Source organism: Simochromis diagramma, unplaced genomic scaffold (genome assembly GCF_900408965.1).
Source record: "Simochromis diagramma unplaced genomic scaffold, fSimDia1.1 OVJJ01000616.1, whole genome shotgun sequence".
NCBI lineage: Eukaryota > Metazoa > Chordata > Actinopteri > Cichliformes > Cichlidae > Simochromis > Simochromis diagramma.
In genome coordinates, this window is record NW_024387178.1 from 12,071 (window position 1) to 30,677 (window position 18,607).

The window sequence follows — 18,607 nt, forward strand, 5'->3', positions numbered from 1 at the left end:
TCTTTTGGTATAAAATAAGTGTTATAAAGTATTTTCAACAGTCTCTAACTTAAAGTTATGTACTTTTCAGAGGCCTTTATGTGTTTCACTCTCGACCAAAACCAGGCAGAGCGTGTGTTTGTTTCTTGGGAATTCCGGTGAGTTACTAGAGATGATAAGTTAGCAGGAAAACTTATGCTAATTTTACATGTGGTAAACACTGCAACAGTGCGAATTCTGTATTGTCTAAAAAAAGCTAAAACCAGTCGGAGTACTTGAATTGTGTGTGAAATGGAATGTCGTATTTTATTTTATTGTCTATTTGATTGGGCATCTTCACAAATGCGCAAAACTAATGTAGGATGCACTTTTCTTTTAGCCATAAATGTTGTCCAGTGCCTTTCCTGCACTTTGTCATTTCAGTTATAGGTTAATACATGTAAATAAGTTATTTAAAACTAGTTACGTTACAAACATTTCATGATGTGATTACATATGCCTTAAAAAGGGGTATATAAATACAAGCGATTGTAATGCTGTAAAGCAATACAAATGGAATTCATAGAGACAGAACAATGTTAAAACAACAGTGTACTTGATTTTGAAAACTTTTTGAGATCTCATTTTATTTAGAAAAACTGTTAAGAACTATTTTGTTTATTGCTCTGTACTGTATGTGCAGACTGGTCTTTTGTGATCCTGGATCTGAAGTGGTTCTGGATATGGATGGCGAGCCAGACCCTGTGAAAACTCTTGGCGAATCCAAAAGCAGTGTGGCCAGCTGTTCTGGATGCAGGAGTAGAGCTACAGTCTGAATTACTTCGAATCGCAGGATTTCAGATAAGCAAGAGCAAAAACTGCTTACTTGATACGGATTGTTTCTCTGGGAAACAGTTGAACTCCCAATATCCTGCTCATCAGGAGTCAGGTCTAAAGAGACTACTTATTTTATTTTATTTTGTTGTTATTTTCAAAAGAGCGCTCTTCTCTGTTGATTTTCTGTTAATTTTCTATGCTGTTTACATTGGGTTATTGCACCACTGTAACATTGTAATAAATCTGCCGGCTGTTCAACACTCAATTCTCTCAAATTTATTTTACTCCTCTCGAATCTAGTCTATAAGTTTAATCCTACTATACTAAGCAGGTGTTACAGATGCATTTTGTTTTCGTACCACTTTGAACCTGCCAGTTTTGATCTATTATTCTAAGAGTATGCTTAGACAAGTCCTAAAACTAGGCCTTCATATTTTTTGATTTTTAACAGTGCACTGAGATTTTTTGTTTGGCAATTTTCTCTTTTTTAAGCAGGCTGCAAGATCGGAATCGAAAGCACTACACAACATGTTGAACAATCGCAAGTGAGCTTCTCCAAAATTAAAATGGGCTGTCATTACTGTTTGAACTTTACCCACACACCACTCCTCACTCCTCCCACCCGCTGCACACAGTCACTGAGTACAGACCGGCTGATTCCTGTAAAGGGAGAGGCAGGAAGAGGCGGAGCAACACCTGAAAAACAAGAAGCTCAACGTCATTTTGCAGAAGTGAAAGTGTGAGAGAGCAGCAGCAGAGCTGCAGTCGAGTCCTGTTTGTCTCTAAAAGAAGATTCACTGGAGTCCATCAGGTTTCTCTCAGCAACAGTGGTGAGTGCAGCTGATCACACTTCCTGCTTCTACACAAATCTTCACTCTGTTCACTTCATCAGGACTCATCACAGTCACACTGGATCCATAGAAATCTGCTCATGTAACCATAGATCCACTGTAGGAGCATCGAGCTGCTGCTTCAGTCTCACTGTGGCTCTGCTCAGGACTGTGGACTCAGGCTGTGCTCTGGACTTCAGACTGACTCCACACTTCTTGTTTAAGATAAGATAAGATAAGACTTTATTGATCCCACAACGGGTAAATTTTTGCGTCACCTCAGCTCAGGTACAGATATCAGAAGGAAATACAAAAATACAATTAAGTACAATCAATGAAAAAAAGTAAGATAATACACTATATACAATGGTAGCATACACAGTATGTGATTATGGATATAATTGGAAATATGGAAGACATAAACTATATAGCTTGATATAGCTATTGTACCACTACTATTCCTATTTATAGACACGTACACACACACATGTACACACTAAATATACATATGTATACATATACAGACATGTATACCTGCACATGTCCGTACACATGAAGGTCCATTATGCATGAAGTGGTGACTGTGGATGTTCACAGTGTCCAGTGAGTCATGACATCGTGATTGAGGAGTTATAAAGTCTAACTGCTGTTGGGATGAATGATCTGGGAAAGCGCTCCTTCCTGCAGCGAGGGTGTTTCAGTCTCTGACTAAAGGAGCTGCTCAGCCCACTCACAGACTCATGCAGTGGGTGATGTGGGTTGTTCATGATGGATGTCAGCTTTACTAACATCCTCCCCTCACCAACCACCTCCACAGACTCCAGGGGACATCCCAGCACGGAGCTAGACCTCCGCACCAGTTTGTCAATCCTGCTCCTGTCCCTGTCCGTGCATCCACTCCCCCAGCAGGCCACTGCATAGAAAAGGGCAGATGCTACCATAGTGTCATAGAATGTCCTTAACAGAGTCCTACAGACTCCGAAGGACCTCAGTCTCCTCAGCAGGTGGAGTCGACTCTGGCCCTTCTTATACAGGACGTCTGTATTTGTAGTCCAGTCCAGTTTATTGTTGAGGTGAACACCCAGGTACTTATAAGAGTCCACTATCTCAATGTCTTTCCCTTGGATGTTCACCGGTGTTGTAGGGGGGACTTCCTCCTGAAGTCTATGATCGTCTCCTTTGTCTTGCCGGCGTTGATTTGGAGTACGTTGGTCTCACACCAGCCAACAAAGTCACTGATGACCCCCCTGTATTCCTGATCATTCCCGTCTGATATGCATCCAATGATGGCTGTATCATCTGAGAACTTCTGTAGATGGCAATTGTCCGAATTATAACAGAAGTCTGAAGTGTAAAGGCTGAACAGGAAAGGTGAGAGAACCTTGCCCTGTGGTGCCCCCGTGCTGCAGATTACCACCTCAGACACACAGTCATGGAGCCTCACATACTGTGGTCTGTTGGTAAGGTAGTCGATGGTCCATGCAGGCAGCTGTTTTTGCCTACTCCGGCTCCCTCCAGCTTCCCTCTCAGTAGTGCGGGTTGGATGGTGTTGAAAGCACTGGAGAAGTCAAAAAACATGATCCTCACAGTGCTCCCCGCCTGCTCTAAGTGAGAGAGGGATCGGTATACCAGGTAGATGACAGCGTCATCCACCCCAATTCCAGAAGGGTAGGTGAACTGCAGGGGGTCCAACACTGAGCCCACCAGTGGCCGAAGGTGGTGCAGGATGAGCCTTTCCATGGTCTTCATCAGATGAGAAGTCAAGGCAACAGGCCTGAAGTCGTTGGGCTCCCTGGGGTGTGCGATTTTTGGCACCGGAACCACACAGGAAGTCTTCCACAGGAACCCTCTCCAGGCTCAGGCTCAGGTTGAAGATGTACAGGGCCACCTGACAGAGCTGGTCTGCACAGTCCCTGAGCAGTCTGGAGCAGATTCCATCCGGACCTGCTGCCTTCCTCCTCTTGAGCTGATTTCTCACCTGATCAGCTGTGAAGTAGATGTGAGGCTGGGCTGGAGTGGGGGGTGGGGCTCGCTTTGTTGTGGATAGATGTGTGGATAGGGGTGAAGCAGGGTTGTGGTGAGAGGAGAGCTCAGGTGACAATGGCATTGCACCCGGAGGGGGGGGGGCGGCAACTGGAGGGGGGTTAATGGAACCTGGGGGGTGGGAGAGGTGACCAGTGGGCCATTGTCAAATCTGTTAAAAAACAGATTCAAGTCATTAGCCCACCCCCGGCCAGCAGACACTGTGGCTCCTCCATTGTCCTGGAAATGTCCAGAGATTTGTTTCATCTCTGGACAAAATAACAAACAAAACAAGCTAAGTCAGGAGGAGGTGCTATCTAAAACCCTATGTGAAATCAAACATCAAACAAAAGACAAGCGCTACACCTAACTCCCTAACTGAAATAAACAGGAGAAAACAGTGCAAGGAAAAACAATACGGCAGCTCACCCCTTCTGTTGCAGTGCTATTTACAATGTGCTATTTATAATGAAAGCTAATATACACACTATATACAAAACTCAGAAAAGGCCGCAAAAAGTCACAGGCACAAATGTCTCAGGTTTTGGAGGCCAGAGTCAGGTCTGCTGCTGCTGTGAGTGGCTGCCCCGGGACAACTGCTGGTGAGGGATTTGAAGAAGATCACATGGCCAGGGGACCAATCAGCAGCCGTCAGCTCATCCACTCCGGGACCTGCAAAGACTTAAAGGCACAGACAACAACAGCCACCAAAACAGATTATGGACAGGGCCATAACACCCCCCTTCCCAAGACCAAACATCTCCCCTAAAGATGTTTGGCGCTTAGGGGTTCCGAAAACGACGTGACAGCACATCTGCCAGTACATTCTCTGTCCCTTTTTTGTGATGGATCTCTAGATTGAAATCCTGTACTAAGAGGGACCATCTCATGAGCCTTTGGTTAGAATTTTGCATTCGGGTCAAAAACACGAGGGGGTTGTGGTCTGTGTAAACAATGACAGGTGCTGAACTAGAACCGACATAGACCTCGAAATGCTGTAGAGCAGGGGTGTCAAACTCAAATACACAGTGGGCCAAAATTCAAAACTGGAACAAAGTCGCGGGCTAACATTAATATTTATTGAAAAAAAAATCTTCCTCCAGATATAAGAATGAATCTTTTCTTATGGACTCAAATAAGTTTTGCTGGAAAACTGAATATGGAACAAGCAAAGCTTAATACTAAACAATATATATATTAGCTGTATAATACCAGTAGGCCAGCTCTAATAATAATTCGGTATGGCTTCGCGGGCCAAATGTAATTAGGCTGCGGGCCAAATTTGGCCCACGGGCCAGAGTTTGACACCTATGCTGTAGAGCAAGCAATAGAGAGAGAGCTTCTTTTTCAATGGTACTGTATTTCTGTTGGTGGGAGTTGAATTTTTTCGAAAAGTAACCAATTGGGTGATCAACACCCCGCCTATCCTCCTGCAACAGCACCGCACCTGCACCGTTGGCGCTGGCATCCACCTCAAGTTTAAACGGATGTGTGAAAACAGGAGCGGCCAGTACTGGTGTGCTGCAGAGGAGAGCTTTGGCAGACTCAAAAGCATTCTGGCAGGTGGGGGACCATACGAATGGTTTTGATACACTTGTGAGACTGGTGAGAGGTGCAACTACATCTGCAAAATTCTTACAGAAGCCACGATAATAGCCGGCCATACCAAGGAACCGGCGAAGCTCACGTCTAGTGCGAGGTACAGGGAAATCTAGGATAGCCTGGATTTTAGCCAGCAGGGGGCGCACCTGTCCCTGACCCACCTGCTTCCCTAGATAAGTCACAGTGGCCTTACCAAAGTCACATTTGGCAAGATTTAGGGTAAGGGATGCTTCTTTTAATCTTTCAAAAATCTCCGTGAGTGTTCCAAGGTGATGTGACCAAGTCTCTGAATAGGCTACAATGTCGTCTAAGTACACTTCACAGTTTGTGACACCACCTAAGACAATGTGCATAAGGCGTTGGAATGTGGCAGGGGCATTTCGAAGGCCAAAAGGCATGACGGTGTATTGGAGGAAGTGATCAGGAGTGACAAAAACAGAAATTTCAGATGCACGCGGAGAATCAGAATCAGAATCAGAATCAGAAAGGGTTTTATTGCCAAATGTTGAGCAGGTTTACAACATTAGGAAATTGCTGCGGTGCTTCAGTGCAAACATACTGTCATAAATTGCGCTTAAATAGACATGAAAAAATAAAAGTAAGAATAAGAATTAAAAGTGCTACGTAGAAAGATATGTGCATGAGATATACATGAGATATATACATGAGAATAAGAATTAAAAGTGCTACGTAGAAAGATATATACATGATATATACATGAGTGCAGGTGGTGATCAGTGCCAAAACATGGAATCATGCAGTGAACACAGCGTAGGGTCATGTGTTAGTGGTGGGAACAGTCGTACGTTTATTGTTCATGTGTTCAACAGCAGAGGGGAAGAAACTGTTCTTATGGCGAGAGGTTCTGGTGCGAATGAACCGGAGCCTCCTGCCTGAGGGGAGCAGGTCAAACAGACTGTGTCCAGGGTGAGAAGGGTCAGCTGAGATCCGAGCTGCACGCCGCAGTGTCCTGGAGGTGTACAGGTCCTGCAGAGATGGGAGTCTACAGCCAATCACCTTCTCAGCAGAGCGCACAACACGCTGCAGTCTCTGTTTGTCCCTGATAGTGGCTCCAGCGTACCACACGGTGATGGAGGAGGTGAGGATGGACTCGATGATTGCAGTGTAGAATTGCATCATCGTCCGTGTTGGCAGGTTGAATTTCTTCAGCTGCCTCAGGAAGTACATCCTCTGCTGGGCTTTCTTGATGACGGAGGTGATGGTGGGCTCCCACTTCAGGTCCTGGGTGATGGTGGTACCCAGGAAGCGGAATGAGTCCACAGAGGTGATGGGGGTGTCAGTCAGGATGATGGGGGGGAGTGGAGCTGTGTGCTTCCTGAAGTCCACAATAATCTCCACTGTCTTCTGGGCATTCAGCACCAGGTTGTTGTGGCTGCACCAGGACACCAGACGTTCAACCTCCCTCCAGTAGGCAGACTCATCCCCGTCTGAGATGAGTCCAATAACGGTGGTGTCATCTGCAAACTTGATTAGCTTGACAGACTGGTGGGTGGAGGTGCAGCAGTTGGTGTACAGGGAGAAGAGCAGAGGAGAAAGAACACAGCCCTGAGGGGAGCCGGTGCTGATGGTCCGAGAGTCCGAGACATTCTTTCCCAGCCTCACATGCTGCTTCCTGTCCGTCAGGAAGTCAGTTATCCACCGGCAGATGGGATCAGGCACATTCATCTGGGAAAGCTTGCCTCGGAGATGGTCTGGAAGGATGGTGTTGAAGGCAGAGCTGAAGTCCACAAACAGGATCCTGGCGTAGGTTCCTGGGGAGTCCAGATGCTGCAGGATGAAGTGTAGGGCCATGTTGATGGCGTCATCTACAGACCTGTTGGCTCTGTATGCAAACTGCAGGGGGTCCAGGAGGGGGGCCGTGAGGGTCTTGAGATGGGAGAGAACCAGGCGCTCAAATGACTTCATGACCACAGATGTCAGAGCCACGGGTCTGTAGTCATTTAGTCCAGTGATCCTAGGTTTCTTGGGGACAGGGATTATGGTAGAGGACTTGAAGCTGGCAGGCACATGACATGCCTGCAGTGAGGAGTTGAAAATGCCAGAAAACACTGGGGCCAGCTCGTTTGCACAGTGTCTGAGGGTGGCAGGAGACACACCGTCTGGGCCGCGAGCTTTTCGAGCATTCAGACTCTTAAACTGCTTCCTCACATCTGCTTCATGAATATGAAGAGTTGTGGTGGGAGGAGGTGGTGTGAAATCCTCTTTTGTGTGGGGTGAGGAGGGGGGTGTTGTAGGTGAACAGTTTGAAGGTGGTGATGGCTCTATGGAGGGGGGAGAGGTGGGGGAATTAGTGTCCAAAGTGCCTCTATTGTTGGGGCCGTTGGAGGTGTGAAGGCTGCCTGATGGCTCGTCAAAACGGCAGTAAAAGTCGTTAAGGGTGTTGGCCAAGAGCAAGTCGTCAGTGGAGTGGGGGGTTTTAGGCTTGTAGTTTGTGATATTCCTAAAACCTTTCCACACAGAGGCCGAGTCATTCTCTGAGATCTGCTGCTGCATCTTCTCAGAGTGCTGATGTTTAGCAATGTCCACTTCTTTAGTGAACCTGTACTTGGCCTCTCTGTAGCAGTCCCTGTCTCCGCTTCTGAACGCCTTTCTCTTTTCCAGCCACAGCTTTTTGAGTTTAGGAGTAAACCAGGGTAAACCAGAGTGAGGGGAACTTGCCAATAACCCTTTAATAAATCCAGTTTGGTGACAAACTTTGCGGAGCCAACCCTATCCACACAATCTTCCATGCGGGGAAGAGGGTAGGAGTCGGGTTTGGTCACACTGTTCACCTTGCGAAAATCACTACAAAAACGTGGAGTTTTGTCTTCCTTCGGCACAAGAAGGCATGGGGAACTCCAGGCACTCGAACTAGGGACAGCAAGACCATTTTCCAGCAGGTAGGAAACTTCTTGCTGAAAAAGTGCACGTTTGGTAGGGTTCACACGAAAAACGTGTTGTTTGATCGGAGGGTGGTCACCTACATCTATGTCATGTTCGAGGACAGTAGTGCGAGACGGAGTGTCAGCGAACAGAGATGGGTAATTATTGATCAGAGAACACACATCGGTCTGGGCAGCCTCATCTAAATGTTTTAGGTGGGATTTCAAATTATCCAATATTTCAGAGTTTCTGAGTCGGGACCCTCAGCACAAACGAAAGCTAAGCCATCACTTTCTGGGCTATACTGAGACGGGGATGCTGGCACAACTACCGGCACGGCAGACAGTGCAGCAGGGGATGAGGAGGAGTTGACACCTGCATCACGAACAAAATAAGGCTTCATCAGATTAACATGACACACACGACGCTTTCTCCTACGGTCTGGGGTACCTATAACATAATCTGTGTCACTCAGTTTCTCTTGGACAGTATAGGGCCCACAGAACTTTGCCTGGAGGGAGGATCCAGGAACGGATAGGAGAGTCAACACTTTGTCACCCACTTCAAATTTTCTCTGCACGGACTTTTTATCAAATTTCCTTTTCAATTTTTTTCTGAGACGCGGAAAGAGCCCCGCGTGCAATTTCGCATGCTTTATGCAGACGCTCCCTAAAACAACTTACGTAGTCTAATACGTTCTGCTCGGGGGTAGCTGTGTCGGACAGATATTTCTCTTTAAGCAGCCGCAGGGGACCACGCACTGTGTGTCCAAACACCAGCTCTGCGGGACTGAATCCTGTGGACTCCTGCACACTCTCCCTTACCGCTAGAAGAAGAAGTGGCAGACCTTCGTCCCACTCTCTTCCTGACTCGAGGCAGAACTTCCTCATCATGGCTTTTAAAGTCTGGTGGAAACGCTCAAGCGCACCCTGTGATTCGGGGTGGTATGCACTGGACTTTTGATGCTTGATGGATAGCGATTTTAAGACCTGAGCGAATATCTTGGACATGAAGTTAGACCCTTGGTCCGTTTGAACTGATTTCGGCAAACCGAAAGTGGAGAAAAAGTTTACTAGTGCTCTGACAATGGCTTTGACTTTGATAGTGCGTAATGGAATAGCCTCGGGGAAGCGTGTGGTGGCACACATTAAAGTCAAGAGGTACTGATGTCCTGACTTTGTTTTTGGAAGCGGACCTACACAATCGATGATTATGTGCTCAAATGGTTCCCCTAAAGCCGGGATTGGATGCAATGGAGGGGAGGAATAACCTGGTTGGGTTTTCCACTGACCTGGCAAACGTGGCAAAATCGGCAATACTTGGTCACATCAGACTTCAAACCTGGCCAGAAAAAGTGACGCAGAATACGACGGTAAGTTTTCCTAATTCCTAAATGTCCAGAGAAACTGTCATGTGCGAGGCTGAGCACTTGGGGTCGGAATTTTTGCGGTACAACCACTTGTTGAAATACATTCCAGCCAAGATCACTAGATGAGGGAGGATGCCATTTGCGCATTAACACATCATTTTCAATGCTGTAGACGCGGGGATTCTGATCGCTTGAATTCGCGGCGAGTAAACATTTGGCCAAAGTCGGGTCATTCTGTTGCGCATGAATGAAATCTGTTTTGTTTACCTCAAAAGACAGGTCAGGTGTAGCGGGTAGCATTTTATCAGACACACATTTTTCAGCTTTTTCCACAGGCAGTTCAGCTTTCTCAGGAACAGCTTCAGAACATAGAAAAGAATCAGACAAGTCAACATCACCATATTTACGCTTGTGGGCGCGTGTGACAACACAGGCAGGAAACACAGAGGGCAGACTGTCAGCAGCAGGCTCAGAAACAAAATCAAAATCATCGACGGGGTTTTCAATTACTTCAGGGATCGGGAAAACTTTCCCATTGGCTAAATCATTCCCCAGAATCATAGTAACCCCCTGCACGGGCAAGCGAGCGCGCACCCCGACTGTTACCGGGCCCGAAACGAGAGGCGACTGTAGGAAGACTCTGTGCAGCAGAGCTCGTAACACACTCATTTTCACTCCCCACACGAGAGCATCAGCACCACAAAACGAGTTACTTGAAAAAGGCAACGCGCTTTCCAAAATGAGAGACTGGGCAGCCCCAGTGTCGCGCAAAATTACAATCGGCACGCGATCCTCCTCTATTCCAGTCAGTGAGGCGAACCCTTGTGAAATGAAAGGTCGGTAACTGCTGTCAAGACTGTCATTTCCTGGTTCATCACTGACGGGATTAGGAGTAGGAACCGACTGAACCAAACCAATGCTTTTTGGCTTTTTCCATGTGTGAGTTTGCCCTTTGCGACGGAGCGACGGACAATTGGCAATGAGATGGCCAGTATCATGGCAATAAAAGCATTCTCGAACAGTCATGGGGACCTGATCAGGGCGCGTTTGACGCTTAGGAGAAACCCTCAAACTCCTCTCAGGTTTAGACAACGGGGCCCATTCATGGCGCACAGCTGAAAACGTAACGCGATGGGTCAACACAAACTCATCTGCGAGAACAGCAGCTTTAGACAACGAATCCACCTTTCGCTCATTGATATATACAACAACATTTTCTGGAAGACACGTTTTGAATTCCTCCAGCAGGACCAATTCTCTTAGCTGAGCAAAGTCCTTCACTTTACATGCCTATTGACCTTTTTTTGTTTATTTTTTTTCTCTGTTACATCACATGCAATGCTTTCTTATTTTAGGATATTAATATTGACATGATACATTGTGAGACATTTGTTTTTTGTTTATAAAGGGTGTCCAATTTGAGGAATAAGTACAATTATGTGTTTAGGTGGTTTAAGTATTGATGGAAACATGCAGTAGTTTAGTATTGGTTAAAATACCTATAAAGAAAGGTAGATTTCCAGTCATGAAAACTGTTGATTAAAACTGTTTTTATTAACTGTTGTTTTAATAAAAAGCAACTGTGCGAAAGAGGTGGAAAATCAACACCATAGCTCAACAGTGTTTCAATATCAGAATCTGACATTGTTTCAATGTCAACAGTATTAGAAAATATAACATTGGAATCAATGTCAGGTTTCAACATTGATTCAACATCAAAACCTGATGTTGTTTCAACGTTAAAACAGGGTGCAAGAGTGACGTTAGGTCAACGTCACACTTCAACGTTGATTCAATGACATCGCCTGATATTGACTCAACATTGTTTCAATGTTTCCTTGCTATCTGGGAAAGCTTATTTAAACAAACTGGAGGACAGAATTCCTCCTTAAATGTGATTTTGATCAAATCCACTTATCTCATTTTCACACACAGGCTTTATCATGGTGGCTTCTTCTCTACTAACATCAATCTTTGATTTGGACAAACAAATATGTGAAACACAAAAATAAATCAATGTTTTCTGAGGATCCAGAATAACATGAATGATGTATCCCAGCGAGTGACTGGAAAAGTTCATCTTAGAATAGAATAGAATAGAATAGAATTCAACTTTATTGTCATTGCACATGCACAGGTACAGGGCAACGAAATGCAGTTTGCATCCATCCAGAAGTGCTTTAGTGATATAGATATATTACAATATATATTAGCAATAATATAGATATGTGAGTATATTACAGAAATGGGTCTATTATGGTATGTTATAATGTACACGGTATGAAGTATGTTGTGAATATTCTATAACTATAAGTATGTACAGGCTGTAGTGAGTACAAGCTATGTACAGGATATGAACAGGATATAAATATGAAAAACTATACAGAATATGAAATAAATAACTTTACAGAATCTGAGATATACAGCTATACAGAAATGGGAACTATGCAAGTTGTAAACAGTTGTAGGATTAAAGATTATCGAATGTACAGAATGATTATTTACACAGAGCTATACAGTAGTGCAGTTAAGATAAGTGAGGGTGTAGATAGTTTCTACAGAGGCTATATAAAGTGCTAGTGGTTGTGAGTGGTGGTTCAGTCCATGTTATTATTGTGTGTTTGAGGGTACAGTTGTCCATTGTGGGTGTGTGTATGTTCAGTCCATGAGTTTAACGTGGGTCAGATGTCAGGAGGCAGAGTTCAGGAGTCTGACAGCTGTGGGGAAGAAGCTGTTCCGGTACCTGGTGGTCTTAGTCCGGAGGCTCCTGTAGCGCCTCCCAGAGGGCAGGAGGGTGAAGAGTCCATGTGATGGGTGACTGGGGTCTTTGATGATTTTCCCAGCCCTTTTCAGACACCGCTTCCTGTAGATGTCTTTTATGGCAGGAAGTGGTGCTCCGGCGATGCGCTGGGCAGTTTTCACGACCCTCTGCAACGCCTTCCGGTCCGAGGCAGAGCAGTTCCCGTACCAGACTGTTATACAGTTGGTCAGGATGCTCTCGATGGTGCAGCGATAGAAGTTCACCAGGATGTCTGAGGACAGGTGGTTCTTCCTCAGAGTCCTCAAGAAGAAGAGGCGCTGGTGAGCCTTCTTGACCAGCTTGGAGCAGTTGGTCGTCCAGGTGAGATCCTCGGAGATGTGGACTCCCAGGAACTTGAAGCTGCTCACACACTCCACAGCCGTCCCCTTAATGTGGATGGGTGGATGTGGGTCAGCATTCCTCCTGTAGTCCACGATGAGCTCCTTGGTCTTCTCGGTGTTAAGCAGCAGGTTGTTTCTGTCGCACCACTCAGCCAGACGATCCACCTCCTCCCTGTAGGCGGCCTCATCGTTGTCACTGATGAGGCCAATCACCGTGGTGTCATCTGCAAACTTAATGATGGTGTTGGAACCATCAGCAGGTCTGCAGTCGTGGGTGAAGAGGGAGTAGAGGAAAGGGCTCATCACACAGCCTTGTGGTACACCGGTGTTCATTGTGATGGTAGATGAGCAGTGGTTATCCAGCCGGACGTGTTGGGGGCGGTTGGTCAGGAAGTCCAGTAACCATTTGCAGATGAGGGAACTGATGCCCAGGTCTGTCAGTTTCCTGATGAGTTGTGAGGGGTGGATTGTATTGAATGCTGAACTGAAGTCTATAAACAGCATTCTGGCGTAGGTGTTGTTGTTGTCCAGGTGTGAGAGGACAGAGTGCATTGCGATGGAGACTGCATCCTCTGTGCTCCTGTTCTGGCGGTATGCGAATTGGTGGGGGTCCAGGGTGGGGGGGAGACAGGATTTGAAGTGTGCTAGGACCAGTCGCTCTAAGCACTTAGTGATGATGGGGGTGAGTGCTACTGGGCGGTAATCATTGAGGCAAGATGGGTTGGAGTTTTTGGGTATCGGGACGATGGAGGTGGATTTGAAGCAGGCCGGTACCACAGCGTGGGCCAAGGACAGATTGAATATGTCTGTGAGCACTCCTGCAAGCTCCCCAGAACACGCTCTGAGAACACGCCCGGGGATGCCATCAGGGCCTGCAGCCTTGTGGACATTGATCCTGCTCAGCACCGCTCCTACATCGGTGGGGGAGAGAGTCAGAGGTTGGTGGTCTGGCGTCATGTCTGCTTTGGTTGTGGTTGTGGGGTTCCCTCGCTCAAAACGAGCATAAAAGTTGTTGAGCTCGTTGAGGAAGGAGACATCAGAGGATGCGGGGGAGGGTTTGGTGGTCCTGTAGTCTGTGATGGTCTGGAGTCCTTGCCACATGCGTCGGGGGTTGGAGTTGGAGAAGTGTTCTTCTACCTTCTTTTTGTAATGGTGTTTGGCTTTTTTGATGCCCTTCTTTAGATTAGCCCTGGCTGTACTGTAGGCGTGTGCATCTCCTGACCTAAAGGCGGTGTTGCGGGCCTTCAGGAGGAGACGAACATCCCGGTTCATCCAAGGCTTCTGGTTGGGGTACATGGTGATCCGTTTCTGGGTGGTGACACTGTCTGTGGTTTTGGAGATGTAATCTAGTACAGATGAGGCGTACTGGTCCAGGTCTGTGTGGGTGAACATATTCCAGTCTGTGTTTTTAAATCTGTCCTGGAGCACTGCGTCTGTCCCCTCTGGCCACACTTTAATTGTCCTCACAGCAGGTTTCACACGTTGGATGAGTGGTGAATACCGAGGTGTGAGGAACAGGGAGAGATGGTCCGATTGTCCAATGTGGGGGAGGGGTGTGGCTTTGTAGGCTCCAGCCAGGTTGGAATACACATGGTCTAAAGTCTTGTCTCCTCTGGTGTGGCAGGAGACATGTTGGTGGAATCTGGGGAGGACTGTCTTTAAGTTGGTGTGGTTGAAGTCGCCAGCAACAATAAAAGCAGCCTCGGGGTGTTGATTCTGGTGTTTGTTAATGGCTGCAGAAAGTTCTTTCATGGCCAACCTAGCATTAGCGTCGGGGGGTATATACACGGCAGTGAGTATGATAGAAGTGAGTTCTCTGGGGAGATAATAAGGTCTGCATTTGACCATTAAAAACTCCGCATTAGGTGAGCAGTGACTCTCAGTAGTAGTGGAGTTCATGCACCAAGCATTGTTAATATAAATGCACAAACCTCCACCTCTGGTCTTGCCGGAGTCATCTGCTAGCCTGTCGGCTCGGTGTGTGTGGCGTCCTGCTAACTCGATAGCATTGTCCGGGCAGCTGTTGTTCAGCCATGTTTCGGTGAAAAACATGACATTTGAGTCCATAATCCGTCTGTTGTTAGTGATGGAGAGCCGTATCTCATCCATTTTGTTTGCCAGAGAACGGACATTGGCGAGAAAAATACTGGGTAAAGGCAGCCGGTGTGGTGTTAGCTTTAGCTTAGCCCGTAGCCCTCCGCGCCTACCTCGCCTTTGTTTACGATCTCGGCGCCGTCTGCGTGCACTTCCGCCCGGCCGGGGAGAGTGGGCAGCCTCCGGTGTTCTGGAGATCTCTGGGATGAGTCGGAGATCGGCGATAAAACTGTTGGAGTTGTGAGTCCAGATGTCCAGAAGCTCTTCTTCCACATCCTGAGTTTGTGAGGAGCTGTGATGTTCCAGTATCTGTGAGAGAAAACAGGACAGTTTTTACTGACGCACAAATGGACCAAATATACAGACACCTCTGAATAAACATGTTCTCATCAATGCCATTAAAATACTGGATGAAGAGTTAATAACACATTTCTGAGGTTTATGATTCATCGTCCTCCTCACTGTCAGCTCTACTGGAACAGTCACTGTTTAATATTAATGGGTCATTGATCTGGACGTACAATAAGAAGTATTCAGTCACCAACAAGGTCGAAGTTTACTTCACAGTAATTGATGGAAAATATCCAACAAACTGATTTATTTAAGTATACAAATGATCTGGATGAATCTTGGACCTTCTGTAAAACAGTCAGAGAAACAATTTCACATCTTTGTAACAACTGTATTTATCTTCATCCCCAAACGTTGATCCTGTTCATCTGGAGGCTGCACTGTACAGCAGACACTACGATGTTAGGTTTGTGTTTGGATGAACCAGTTTGTGTCTGAGTGTGTTGCTGGGTCTCCACCAGTTACTCTGAGAACTGAAGAAGCTTCTCTGATGAAACGGCTTCAAGAAACTCAAAGAAGTCCAGATGCTTTTCTCTCCAAGCTACTCAGACTACTGACGCTTGTTTCTCTCTTTTTAAAAATGAAATTTAAAGTGAATTTTGAATCAAATGTTTCTCTTCTTTCTCCCTCAGAGTGCAGACATGTCTGCTGCCAGCAATCTGCGATCTGAAGATCAGTTTCTGTGCTCCATCTGTCTGGATGTGTTCACTGATCCAGTCTCTACACCATGTGGACACAACTTCTGCAAATCATGCATCAGTCAGCACTGGGACATGAATGTCATCTGTCAGTGTCCCATGTGTAAAGAGACTTTCTACACTCGACCTCAGCTGAGGGTCAACACCTTCATCTCTGAGATGGTTGCTCAGTTCAGACGTGAAGCTCAGCAGAAAGCCAGCAGCAGCAGCTCAGAGCAACAAGCTGCCAAACCAGGAGAAGTTCCCTGTGACGTCTGCACTGGAACCAGACTGAAGGCCCTGAAGTCCTGCCTGGTGTGTCAGACCTCCTACTGTCAGACTCACCTGGAGCCTCATCTGACACTGAAACATCTGAAAAGACATCAGCTGGTTGATGCTGTGGAGAACCTGGAAGGCAGGATGTGCACGAAGCACGATAAACTCCTGGAGCTGTTCTGTAAGACCGACCAGACATGTGTCTGCATGCTCTGCCCTGTTTTAGACCACAAGAACCACGAGTTTGTTCCTCTGAGAGAAGAATATGAAGGAAAGAAGGCAGAGCTGGAGAAGACAGAGGCTGAGATTCAGCAGATGATCCAGAAGAGACGACTGAAGATTCAGGAGATCACAGAGTCGGTGAAGATGAGTAAAGATGCTGCAGACAGACAGAAAGCAGAAGGTGTTCAGGTCTTCACGGCTCTGATGGAGTCTGTTGAGAGACGCCTGAAGGAGCTCATGAAGGAGATCGAAGACAAACAGGAAGCTACAGAGAAACAGGCTGAAGGTCTCATCAAAGATCTGGAACAGGAAATCTCTGAGCTGATGGAGAGAAGCTCTGAGGTGGAGCAGCTCTCACGCTCTGAAGACCACCTCCACCTCCTGCAAAGTTTCTCCTCCCTGAAAGCTGCTCCACCCAGCAAGGACTGGACAGAGGTCAGAGTTCATCCACCATCATATGAGGGGACTGTGGGGAGAGCTGTGGCTCAGCTGGAGGAGACAGTCAGGAAACTCATGAAGAAGAAGCTGTTTGAGGCTGAGCTGCAGAGGGTGCAGCAGCATGAGGTGGATGTGACTCTGGATCCTGATACAGCAAATCCTAACCTCATCCTGTCTGATGATGGAAAACAAGTGTATGATACTGATGTGGAGAAGAATCTTCCAGACAACCCAGAGAGATTTTCTTGCTGTCCTAATGTTTTAGGAGAGCAGAGTTTCTCTTCAGGCAGATTTTACTTTGAGGTTCAGGTTAAAGGAAAGACTAAATGGATTTTAGGAGTGGCCAGAGAGTCGATCAACAGGAAGGGAAAAACCACAGTGAGACCTCAGAATGGTTTCTGGACTGTAGGGCTGAGAAATGGAAATGAGTACAAAGCTCTTGCTGGTCCTTCAGTCCCCCTCTGTCTTCATCCTGGTCCTGAGAAGGTGGGGGTGTTTGTGGATTATGAGGAGGGTCTGGTCTCCTTTTATGATGTAGGTGTTGCAGCTCTGATCTACTCCTTTACTGGCTGCTCCTTCACTCACAAACTCCACCCATTCTTCAGTCCCAGTCTGAATGATGGAGGTAAAAACTCTGCACCTCTGATCATCTGTCCTGTCAATCAAACTGATTAACGACTGATTTAATTTGATGAATGATTGATTTTTCTTGAAGGGAACAAATGAACATATTGAGTGTAAATCCTCTACAGTCTCCATGTTTCTATAGAATCTGATCATCAGGACTCTGATTCACACTTTGATTCTCATGGAGTTTGATTTGAACAGAAGAAAAGTTGAATCAGGAAATGTTCCCACTGATGGAGACTCGAGCTGAAGAGCAAATATCAGAGAACAAATGTCCAAAAGCTTCATTTACAATAAAGTTTGTTCAATGCTTTGAGTGAATCCAGACTCATGTGTGGCTGTTATACGGAGCATCAGAGTCCAGCTGAGTTATGTTGGATACAAACTGCTTATTTTGGCTCTGTGAGGAGTTTTGTTCCCTGAAAACTGATGAGACGGATAATATTCAAAGAACTCTGTAGAGATTCATGCATCCATGTTCTCCACCTGCAGGTGTGGAGGAGAAAGGTGGAGCACAGACTGTTGCATCCTTCCAGTCACATCATTCTGATGATTATATTTGCATGTTGTGATGATTTGGGTTAAAGACAAACAGAGTTGAACGGCTGCAGTCACAGCATGAAGACGATGCTGAAGCTGAGCTGTCAGTGAACATGTTTCACTGTGATTTGATTTGAAGAATAGAAAGTGTGTGTGGCTGCTGACAGCTGCAGTCTCTGCTAGTCTGCATAACACACACACAACTTTCCCCCTGAGGCAACGATGCAGCAACAACACAAAGAGCAGCTGCAGACACACACACACACACACACTGTTAAAGAACACTTTACTGTTTAAGGCAGAATTCCTCAGTAACAATGATTTGAGGTCTCTACCAGTGTCTACTACGGTTTTAGCTCAACATACAATCTATTATCACCTTACCTTAATTTGACCTTTGACCTATGTCCTTGTTAGCCTTGATCTTCCTTCATCAAATGTGAAATTTCTTTCACCTTTGAACTTAAAGCTTAAATCAAACCTTTGTTAAAAAGCTTCTTACCAACTTGTAATTCCAACTTTCTGCATTAAACATGCATCTTATCATATAAACACTGGATCACTGAGAGAACTGTAACTTTAGACAGAACCAAATGAAGCAGCTAACCTCGTCAAACTCACAGCGACAGTAACTGACAGTGAATTATTTTAATCTTCTTCATTGTATTTGTTAGAAACATTTATTTTCCTTTAATTGGACTTTGGTTAAGTTAAATCCGATGTATTAACCGACCTTTGAG

The 18,607-nt window shown here is 46.0% G+C and overlaps 1 protein-coding gene across 1 annotated transcript; it reads left to right on the plus strand.

Moving 5' to 3' along the window:
* Positions 1-1,411: 1,411 nt before the first annotated feature.
* Positions 1,412-17,648, plus strand: LOC120745006 (E3 ubiquitin-protein ligase TRIM21-like). Its single transcript, XM_040049600.1, has 2 exons — positions 1,412-1,625; positions 15,720-17,648. Exon 2 carries the CDS (start codon positions 15,729-15,731, stop codon positions 17,373-17,375), a length of 1,647 nt encoding a protein of 548 aa, XP_039905534.1. The 5' UTR covers positions 1,412-1,625; positions 15,720-15,728; the 3' UTR covers positions 17,376-17,648.
* The last annotated feature ends 959 nt before the right edge of the window (positions 17,649-18,607 follow it).